The 11,840-nt window shown below is 38.6% G+C and overlaps 1 protein-coding gene across 1 annotated transcript in view; it reads right to left on the bottom strand.

Annotated features, from left to right (window-relative positions):
• Positions 1-4,860: 4,860 nt before the first annotated feature.
• Positions 4,861-11,840, bottom strand: part of LOC142945189 (RNA binding protein fox-1 homolog 3-like) — a 190,071-nt gene continuing 183,091 nt past the window's right edge. Inside the window, exon 13 of the mRNA XM_076086611.1 lies at positions 4,861-6,441. Coding sequence (XP_075942726.1) covers positions 6,439-6,441 — 3 coding nt within the window. The 3' untranslated portion in view covers positions 4,861-6,438. The remainder of the gene's footprint in view (positions 6,442-11,840) is intronic.

Genomic DNA, 11,840 nt, shown 5'->3' with positions numbered 1-11,840 from the left:
AAGTCACAGTATAGTATGTCGAAATATCTAATAAAAAAATTCATAGTATAGTATGTCGAAATATTTCATGAAAAAAGTCATAGTATAGCATGTCGAAATATCTAATAAAAAAAGTCATAGTATAGCATGTCGAAATATTCAATTTTAAAAAGTCATAGTATAGTATGTCAAAATAAATTCATAGTATAGTATGTCGAAATATCTAATAAAAAAAGTCATAGTATAGTATGTCAAAATATTTAATAAAAAAAATCATAGTATAGTATGTCGAAATATCTAATAAAAAAATTCATAGTATAGTATGTCAAAATATTTCATGAAAAAAGTCATAGTATAGCATGTCGAAATATTTAATTTAAAAAAGTCATAGTATAGCATGTCGAAATATCTAATAAAAAAAGTCATAGTATAGCATGTCGAAATATTAAATTTAAAAAAGTCATAGTATAGTATGTCGAAATATCTAATAAAACAATTCATAGTATAGTATGTCGAAATATTTCATGAAAAAAGGCATAGTATAGTATGTCTAAATATTCTAATGAAAAAAGTATTAGTATACAATGTCGAAAAAAAGTCAGTGTAGTATGTCGAAAATTCTCATGAAAAAAAATTCATAGTATAGTATATCAAAATATTTCATGAAAAAAGTCATAGTATAGTATGTCGAAATATAATTCATCATATAGTAGTCAAACAAATCTCATGAAAGAAATTCATAGTAGAGTATGTCGAAAAATCTATAACAAGTCAGTGTAATGTTTCGAGTAATTTAAAAAAAGTCATAGTATAGTATGTCAAAAAAATCTCATGAAAAAAAGTACTTGCACAGTATGTCTAGAAATGTCATAAAAAGTTACAGTATATGTCGAGAAATTTAAAAAAAGTTCTATGTCGAAAAATATCATAGTACAGTAAGTCAAAAAATGTCATAAAACTCATGGTATAGTATGTCGAAAAATGTGAAAATAAGTCATAGCATCGTATTTCAAAAATAGTGTCTCGAAAATAAAAAGTCATAGTCGAAAAATCTCATGAAAGAAATGCATAGTATAGTATGTCCAAAATCGTGACAAAAATCATAGCTTAGTATATCAAAATAAGTCTACAGTAAGTCTAAAAATGTCATAAAAAGTCATACTATAGTATGTGTAAAAAGTCACATATAGTATGTGTAAAAAGTCACAGTATAGTATGGTCTAAAATCTCCTTACAAAGAAGTCATAGTATGGTTTGTCACATAAGTCATAGTATGCTTGTTACAGACCACATTGTGCACATATTCATGTGACACAAAAAAACAAGTGTTTTCTCAGCTTTTCTTTCAATCCTTTTGGGGGGGGGGGGGGGCTGTGACAAAAGAATCCCATCTCCCATTGTTTGCAGAGGCTCAACGGATTAAACAAAGTCAAACAATGATGGAGAGGCACCGATCTTCTGAAGTATTTACATTTGTGTGTTTTTTTGTTGTCTCCACCTTCCCCCCTGAAGGCGTGCGTCTATATATTTTTCCTCTCGCAGGCTTCAGTCTTGAGTTTGTCTTTGCTCCGGTTGGGTAAACGCCGGCCTCGGCGACAGACAGGTGCTCTCCATCTTGTAAAACCCCGGAGGGGGTTTGGCACAAGACAAATGGGTCTGGGAGCGTCACCCCGCCCCACTCCACCTGGCTCATCTCACATGCAGCGATGTTGTGTCGTGGGATTTGATCTTTTTTCAGTCTTACCGCAAAGTCCCAAGTCACGCAAGAACTCATCAATCACCACAAAACAGCGCTGAGACACTACGGCTGAAGTAGACAAGTTTATTAATGATAATAATGAGGATGATGAGGATGATGATAATATTAATAATTAGTCATAATTATAATAACGTTAATGTCATAATAAATAGAACTCTTCATCTGAAGCACATAAAGAGAAGCATACAGAAAGAGAAAAAACAAAAACACAAAGTTCAGAGTACAGAGCCAGAGGAGGGGGCGGGGACTTCTAGAGAGACATTTTTTTAACCTTTCAATATATCCATTTAATTTTTTAACATTTTTTAACTTTATTTAACTGGAACATTTACAAAAAGGAGAAAGAGATAGATTTTTTTTAAAAATCCTTATAAATAAATTTTGTCATTATTAGAACAAAATACAAGATTTCGGGGAGTCAGAGGATGTTTTTTTGTCTTTGTTTTTTTTCCCTCCTGAAAGGACAGCCGGGGGGAGGGGGGGAGGGTCATTATGTACAGAACACCAGGATTACAAAAGGGGGCCAGTCGACTCACAGGCTAGGTATGGTGGGAGGAGGGTGTCGCATGGGGGCGGGTCTGTCGGGGTCAGGGGGTTGGAGAGGGGGGGCAGGGGGGGGCATCCTGCAAGTGTCACAGCTCAAGCAGTTGTGCTCAGGAAGATCAGGACCACGTCATTATACTGAAGGCGTCACAAGGAAGGGAGGGTCGCTTTAACCCCCGCCCACCCCCCACCCCACCCCACCCTCGCTGAGGGTGCAGGCTGGAGCTTTAGACAAACTTAACATTTTTGTAAAGGCAGAACTTCTCTGGACGCAGAAATAAATCGTTTAGTCAAAACTGTGTCAACAAGCAGAAACAAACAACCACAGTTAAGAGAAGAAAGAAAAAGCAACAAAAAGAATAGAATCCATACCTGACCACTGATGTAAGTACGGCTACTAACATGGAAGACCAGCCAGACTAAATAGTTAAGATTAAAATACCCCACCAATAAATACTGTTTATATTGACAATGGATCAAAATATGTGAAACAGGTTGTACAGAAAATTCTAAGGCAATAAAATATCCCATGTTTTTAACAGATTCTTTTGTTGTTGTTAATCTGCGTGGAAGCTGTGGTTGTGGAATGCCAACACAGATAACGGTGTTATCTTTGCATCATACGGTGATGAAATGAGAAAATCTTTCTGTCGTTGACTTCTTCTGCCCCCAAAAGGAGTGACCAAGACATCTACGACTGCAGCTTCAATGTGCATGGACTGCATTCCCATTTGCACAAAGGAAAACAGTGGCAGCCTGATATCTGACATGCATGTCTACATACTCTCCAACCATTTCCTCATGTTTGAGTAACATCTGTTTAGAAAAACTACAGTTCCCAGCTCTTCATTTTTTGTCTTTTTTGCGAGCCATTTTAATCGATCTACGTCCTCAGAGGGAACCAATGGGCTTAGAGCTGAGAGAGAGACAGGAAGTCAGAGAGTATTGTTGGTTTTTGGAGTTTTCATGGGATTTGTTGGCAATGAAAATATAGAATAGATTTCACGAACTACCAGCTAACTATAATATGTAGAAAACAGCTTCACATGTGACGTATGTGGTTTTGTTGCAAAGTGCATAGATCATTCAGTGGACAAAATCAGACTCGACATTAATAAAGCCAAAAATAAATGAAAGCTGTGGTTCTTTATCTCTTCAGTGAACTCCACCAATAAGCTGATTTGTTATTATTCTTTTTTTGCCTCCCAGGAAGTTCCCGTCAACAGTAAAACCTCCAACCTGCTCCCGAGTCGTTCTCTGACCCGCCACACGTCTGCAGCGCTGCAAGTAGGCCAGATGAATCACGTGACTCTCAGAAATACAAACCTCACAGGTTTTAAAAAAGCTAAGCCTGCGTGTGATCGCTGCATGGGGGAACAAATGACCGACTTTACCCCAATTAGACTTCACAACAGTTAGTTGCCATGATATAGATACTCTTTGTAATATATGAGAAGCTGTCTACATGAACAGAGGTCACGTGGGTAGGAGCCCTGATTCAGAACAAGTTTTTTTTTTTTGTGTCGTTTTCTTTTTTCAAACCTGAAATAAGATGGAAGTTAATCAAGAAGTGTGAGGTGAGATGTACTGTACAGGATATTAACAGTACACACTGTAGCTTTTGTACAGGAAGTCAGGAGCTTAACCTTCTTGGAACAATTCACACAAAACCACTACTAAGTAGTGTACCCTGAACTCTCAAACAAAGTTGTGCTTCACCCGAACCTGCTCGCCTCTGATATAAAAAAAAGAAATAAAGAAAAAGAAGTTTCTTTTCAGGGCCAGCAGGTTATTTCCAATATGCAATAAAAGCGCCTGCCCACCAGGGTCAGCAGGAGAACAGCAGTTCATAAGCTGAGGCTGCTGCAGGAAGCTGCGAGCTGGGCTCCGTCAGCGTCCGCTCCGTTATATGAGCAGAAGAAGAAGAAGCGAGCTCCTTCCTCAGCGGCGATGAGCGAATCAAAATCTGGGTCACGTCAATACACATCCGGGCCCTGCTGTCATCACGGAGCCTCGCTGTCTCCTGATCAAAGAGCACTGAGAACTGTGTGTTCAAATCATACTTTGGTTCGAGTAAGAAAAAGAAAAATCAATATTCATAAACTTTTTGTTTTGTTATCTGACACCCACAACACCTTGCGCTAATTAGCAAGTCTTCCCAGCTCCAATGAAGGGCTGAAATTAACACAAATGTGATTCTTTTTTTTTTTTCCTGAAGTGTCTTTCGGGTAAAAATAGGATGTGATGTTTTTTCATTTGATGGGGCAAAGACGTGGTATTGTGTGTAAATCTGCATGTGTTGTCATTCTATGAGTATCTGCACAGAGTGTGTGTGTGTGTGTGTGTGTGTGTGTGTGTGTGAGTGAGTGTGAGTGTGTGTGTTAAAGGGGGGAGGGGGTTCAGGGGAGATCAGTTCACACTATCACCATCACACTTTCAATCATATAACACATGATCACATGTTACAGTACATATCAGGGACATATTTAGTTGGAGGGGGTCTGATATCTATGTTCGGGGCCAGAGGCTTTCCTGCCCACCTGCCCCCCCTCTACTCCCTGACATCACCACAGCCCATATAATAGATATGTATATATATTTATATACAGGAAAAGAATACATACTTATTGGACACCCTAGACATTAATGTACATTCAAAGAACTGAACCAACATTCTCGTTTAAACACGTTTACAGTGACTCTTCTGATATAAAGAATTAAGGATTCGCTTCCACCAAATAAAGACTTTTTTTCCTCTTTCAAAGTTTTCAGTGCTGCAAAAAACAAAAAAACAAATAAACACACAAATAAATATTCTCAGAATACATTGACAAAATAAAAAAATTGACATATTTCAGCCCTCGCTCCGTGTTACCGTTGGATGGGCACTACTGTATTTCTGTAAATGTTTTTTTTATCTAGCGACATAAGTCGATATGCCTCAGGCTTGTGTTTTGGTTATGCACCTGCTGATGTAGTACAATGGGATTATTCGGTTATAATTCAATTTGTTACATGGACGTTGATGAGTTATTCTCGTCGGGTAGAAACGTGCATCCTTGGTAGTTGTACGCACCTTGTCATTGTTGGTCTGATAGTTTGTCCGTCGGTGCAGAGCGACACAAAGGCTTGGGCTCGGAGTCTGGCAGGTGGGCAAAGTCGGCAACTTCTTGCGCCATTTTTCTCGAACTAGTCCTCGAGTCATTAAACCTCTGCTGGGGCGTGGAGAGGGGCGTACCGGGGAGGGCTCGGCTTTTATACCGTCTCACCGTCCCGCCGTGGCTCACCCCTCCCACTCCCCAAACACTGTGTAAACCAGTGACGGAGCGCGCCCATTGGGGAGGGCGGGGATGCCCAATGGTGCTGCCAGGAGAAAGTGACATCACGACAGTATCCACGGGTGGACGCTGCTAACAGTAGGGCGCTGCCGGCCGGTGACACCGCAACAAAAAAGGAAGGAGCGACATCACCAGCCCGGGGAAAATAAAAAGGAAGGAGGTCGGGGGAGGTTGGAAGGAAGAAGGCGGAGCAGTGAGACCAGGAGGCTGACCTTTGACTCCACCCACAGGAAGTACAGCGTAGAAAGTGCGTCTGCCTGTATGCCGAGCTCTCCCTGCCACCTTTCTGTTTATGTTTTTGTTTACACGACCTCTGCGACACAGCAGTGTGCCATAGAGAGAGGAGGGGGGGGGAGGCTCCTCCCTCCTCCTTCCTGCATACCACAGAATCAGCATCAAGGGCCAACTGTTCATCTCCCTTACCAAAAAACATAAAAACAGATTTGTACATATATACTGCTTTATACACACTTTTTTTTTTTTTTACCATTGTAAATCACAAAAGTATAGAAAAATAAAATGTTTTATAATAACGGGACACTTTTTCATTCTCTCTCTGTCTTTTTTCTACCCGGCAAAAAGGTGGTCCCTGGTGGAAACTGGCTCACTCCGTCTGTCAAGTGTTTGGCTGGTTTTTGACACCGCTGCCGCGGTGCCACTTTGTACGCCTCCCGTCTTCCCTCGCCAGCCTCAGTAGAGGGACTCCTTCTCGTCTTCGTCTTCTTCTTCTTGTGTTATTTTCTTAAAGCTAGTTCTCCTCCCTTCGTTGTTTTCATCTGTGATGTCCATCAATACTGAGTACAGCTCTTCCTTTTGTATTTACTGGAAACAGGGGGAGAAAAGTGGGGAGACTGGTAAGTATGCAGAAAGGAATGTCACAACAGGCATATATTTATATATGTATATATATGTATATATATATACACATATATATACATATATATATACATATATATATATATATATATATATACATATATATATATAATGAGAGAGCAAGTTTATTCCTTTCTGAACAAGTTTTCCAGAGTAAGGATCTTGTCACAGAAAGTATAGCTCCTTGAAAAAAATAAAATACAAGTAAACATAATGTATGAAATAAACAACAAAATCTCTGCAAAGCCTAAAAAAATCGATATAATATATACACTGTGCCAAGCAGGAAAAGTTCACAATGTAAGTCAAAACAGCCAGAAAGGAAACAACGTTTAAAAAGAAGAAGTTTGAGAGCAGAGAGACAACGGCTTCATTCACTTCTCATCCTGTTTTTTTGTAATGTGGCATAAGAGGAGCGGGAGCAGAGGCCTCACGCCTGCCAAGAACTAGTGCTGCCGCTCCCCCCAGAATAAAGATCAGAGTGCTCTGTAATCATACAAGTGGAGATCGGCAGTTTGGCAGTGCAAAGTGAAAGTCTCAGTGTAATGGAGCCGGATGGGAGGAGGAGGAGGAGGAGGAGGAGGTGTGTGTGTGTGTGTGGGGGGGGGGGGGGGGGGGGGGGGGGAGACCCTCGTCATGACAGATGCTCGCTAATTCGGAGTGATCTCTGGCAGCTCAATGGAGCTTCTGACAAAGAAATAAATAAAGAAATGAAAGAAGACGAGGCCTTAATTTGGAAACTCCTTTGTAGTTCGTTACTCCCCCCCTCCCCCCCCTCCCCCCCGGATCTAGAGAGACAAACAAGTGGCGCGCTCAGCGTCCACGCTGCCTCCCTTCGTATCCATCTCATGGAGGAGCTGGCCTCGCCGCCTCCCCCCTATCCATCCTATACCTCAGGTCTTTACAGAGAGCTCGCTGGGGACCTCCATACGGAAATATCCACACGCAGTCTTATAGCTCAGCGGGGAGGGAGCACAATGGCGCCAGAGCTACATATAGTCCTCGCTGACAGGCAGCCTAGAACTGGAAGAGCTGCAGAGACAAATATATTAATCACCCACCGACGTAAAGGATTCAGGGGAGGCTTAGTTCAGGTATTAGAGCGCGGCGCTGAGCGCTGAAACAAGTCTATCTTTAGGAGTTAAAGCTGGAGCCCATTAAAGGGTCGCTTCACCCAGATTACAGAAAGATGCATGTGTGTACTTAGAACAAGTAATATCGAGCCGTGCAAATGTTTGTTTTTCAATGGTGGTGAACACCGATACCGACGTTCGACACTATTCATATATTCATTTAATGCAGCATCTTACATGCAGCCAAGATGTTTCCGATGAACGTGAAACGACCCCACAACGTCCGTCCAACATCCTGAAAGTCACTTTCACTTCCTCGCCTTTCTAACTGCAGTCCCGCTGTGTACCCTTGTTGTCACCGTTTAGCAGGTTCTGTTCAAGCCTTTCTTTTTACGGCTGCGCACAACAACACACTGCTTTGTTTGCGTCACACACAGCTGACCTTTTACAGGAAACAGGCCTGTGATCCAAACTGCAGTGAAAACTGAGATTGAGACGTAAATTCTGAAGAATACTCGTCCAAGAATCCCCCTTAAAACAGAATAATATCCTCATATCTCACATGTCTGAATCGGAAAATAAATGTTGACGTCACCCCGTATGAAATTCAGAATATCGTCATATTTGGAATAAATACTGTGTGGGAAAGTGGAAAGATGTTTTCATTGCCTTGAGCTCTCGTGATCGCCGTTAAATTGTCCCGATTTGAAAGCATCACTCACCCACAGGGCTACGAGAGTGAATGCTTTTAGGAAACAAACAACGTGCACACATACAAAAACATAAAATCCAAAATCAGATTTTGATGTCAAACCCACAACAACAACATCAACGACATCCATGTTTGACATACTGTTCTTATAACTGCTTTATTCTGACACTCAAAACAATCAGAGATTACTTTTATGTCACATATCCACAACGGAAATAATTCATGAATGAAGAATAAAAACAATAATAGTATACGTTACCTCTGAAATTCATCCCCCAAAAACATGTACTTTACACCTTTCAGACAATATATTCTCATGATAGAAATTACATACAATTCAAGAACACGTTCAGCTGAATTGAAAACACAGATAACCCCACTTCATATAGGAATACATATAAAACATTACTCAGAGAATTGCGATATAGTGTGTATATATATACATTTAAATGTATTTACAAAGTACTGTAACATTTTTGCTTGGTTGTCTTTTGTACAAATCTTTTCTACGTGGACTAATAAATGCACCTGCCAGCTGATCAGGGCTCAGCGAATACTTGAATAATTAAATAGAAACGATAACGAGCACTTTCTGCTGATATGTAAACGCATCTCATTACTACTATTAATAAGTACGAACAAATGCTTGGATCAAATAGAGGTCTGGTTGCATATTTAAGCTGGTTATGGAATACAACAAAAGCAAACTAACCCCAGAAAAGATCAAAGTGTTTTATAAATTCACATTTAAAATGACTTTCTGACTCTAAGCTGAACGAAGACGTCTCAGACCTCTACAACACTGACGAGCAGAGTTATTTACATGTTCCCTCTCTGATAAGCTGACTCTGAAACAGGTAAGACGAAGCTTATTTTGACTCTTTCTGTAAACTGGAGACTAACCCGTGCAGACTGCTTCTAGACGACAGTGCTCAGAGTGTCCCTGTAATAACATGGCAGCAGAAGGAGGGTTCGGGTTATGACAATTAAAAACTGCAGAATAACTTTGGGATTCAGGAGGTTGAGGAGGAGAGAAATACTGGATCTGTGAGTCCCGAGCAGATCATCTTATTCACATAACTTATATTAATGTCTTGATGTACAGGGTGATGACTCACAGCAAATTACAGAAACAGTTTGAATCATAAATCATTTATAATTTAAAAATAGAATCAATTTACGAGGAAACATTTTAGAGATCAAAATCTAATTTTGATGATTTTTTTTTTTGGGGCAAATAATTTTCTATTTTCAACTTTAAATTAATATCTTAACAATTTTGAGTGGAGATAACTGGAAATACATACGTGGACTCTGTCTCTTTAACTCATGTACAATGTATCATATGCAAAAATATGATACATTCTTAATGTATCATATGCAAAAATATGATGCATTCTTAATGTATCATATACAAAAATATGATACATTCTTAATGTATCATATGCAAAAATATGATGCATTCTTAATGTATCATATGCAAAAATATGATACATTCTTAATCTATCATATGCAAAAATATGATACATTCTTAATGTATCATATACAAAAATATGATACATTCTTAATCTATCATATACAAAAATATGATACATTCTTAATGTATCATATACAAAAATATGATACATTCTTAATCTATCATATATAAAAATATGATACATTCTTAATCTATCATATGCAAAAATATGATACATTCTTAATCTATCATATATAAAAATATGATACATTCTTAATCTATCATATATAAAAATATGATACATTCTTAATCTATCATATACAAAAATATGATACATTCTTAATCTATCATATATAAAAATATGATACATTCTTAATCTATCATATGCAAAAATATGATACATTCTTAATTTAACTATGAGTTATTTTACTGCATTTCAGGAATAAAGTCGAAATGTCAAGAATAATGTCAGAATTTCATCGTACATGCTGAGGCTAGTAGTTTGACATTTTTTCTTAAAAGTTTGATGTTTATGTGAAATTTTGTCTTAATTCTCATAAAAATAAAAATAAATAAAAATCATCCTTTTTTTCTAATGCCTGGAACTAATACTGAACGTTTTAACAGTATTCTTGACATTTCAACTAAATTCTCGTAATGAATGATAAAAAGGAAAATTCCGATAATAATCCTGAATGCCACTAATCCTCTTCTGTAACACACTGATCATCTTATACCCCAAGATGTTCACACCAGTGTGTGCTTCATGACTAAACTGATCATCTGGACTCTAGACTGAACATCTTCTGATTATTGAGGATCAGTTCATCGATGCTTGACTGATGTCTGAGACTGTAGTTGTGGCAAAAGTTGCATTTGATTGCATTAAGTTGTAAAATGTTTGCAGCTGCTCCACATACTGGCTTTTTAAAATAAAATTGTTACACGTATGGTAACCTGCATTAAGAGAAAGTAAATAGAGTTGAGCTGTAAGTGATGTCATTACAGGGACACAGAGTGAAGTCTAACTACAGCATGTTAGCAAACTATTCACTTCCTCTTTTCCTTTCTGTCTTCACACACACACACACACACACACACACACACACACACACACTCTAACATATATATATATACATATATATATATATATGTATATATCAACATTCAGATCAGAAACCACTTGTATCTTTCTGATGGTGGTCACTAACACCCACACGTGTGCTCTGCTGCAGAGTTTTTAGGAGAACCTGGTACAGATGCTCTGACCGGTCTAAATGGTTCAGAACTATAATCAAAGTTTCTATCCTAGACTATAAAAAGCCCAAACGGTGTACGTAGCAGCATATAAAAGGAAGAACGATGTTTGTTTATCCACAGAACGATTTTCTTGAGAGATTATGGTTTTAATTTTCTTTTTTTTTATATACAACATTACTTTATATCATTTTAACATCTCGACTAAACATTACTAGCTTTTATATGATAGTTTTATAAATATGTTGCATCTCGTAAAGTTTTGAAAAAGCTGAAAACAAATAAAGTGCAACAAACTGTTTTTTCTTTTTCTTTTGAGACCACAAACGTATAAATGAAATACTATCGTTAATATAGCTCTGAGCTGTATTTCCATCGCTGCACTGAGATCTGCACAGCTAGCAGCTCCACACAGATGTTCTCACGTAGCACACAGCTGGAGTAGAAGCCAATGCAACCACTGTATGTGGACTAAGAGGCTACACACACGTACATTACGTCTCCTGGGTGCTTTTATATCATATCTTACTGTGTGTGCAAGTGTAAAATAGTTATACAGTATATGTCTACATATATATAATACCGTAGCTTTAATAAAGACAACAGTACGGCCCTTTTTTTATGGGCCCCTCTCGGGGTCTCTGCTGAAGCAAGAAGCCGTGTTGCAGAGAGGACAGAAGCTGCTGGTTGTGTTATGAGAGGATCTCCCGCCTGCTGAGGAGTGAGCAGCGCTGTGCTGTAGTTTGTGAGTTCAGTTCGTTTATCCTGAGGTAAAACATTCTGTGCAATGCTTTAAAAAGAAGAGAGAGCGGTGACTCGCAGCCTTCTGTCTGGTTCAACCCACACC

The sequence above is a fragment of the Anarhichas minor genome, unplaced genomic scaffold (assembly GCF_050575085.1).
Source record: "Anarhichas minor isolate MPS153535 unplaced genomic scaffold, ASM5057508v1 ptg000007l, whole genome shotgun sequence".
In the NCBI taxonomy this organism is placed as follows: Eukaryota; Metazoa; Chordata; class Actinopteri; order Perciformes; family Anarhichadidae; genus Anarhichas; species Anarhichas minor.
The sequence above is the reverse complement of the archived record's forward strand: the minus strand, read 5'-3'. Positions and strand labels throughout refer to the sequence as shown.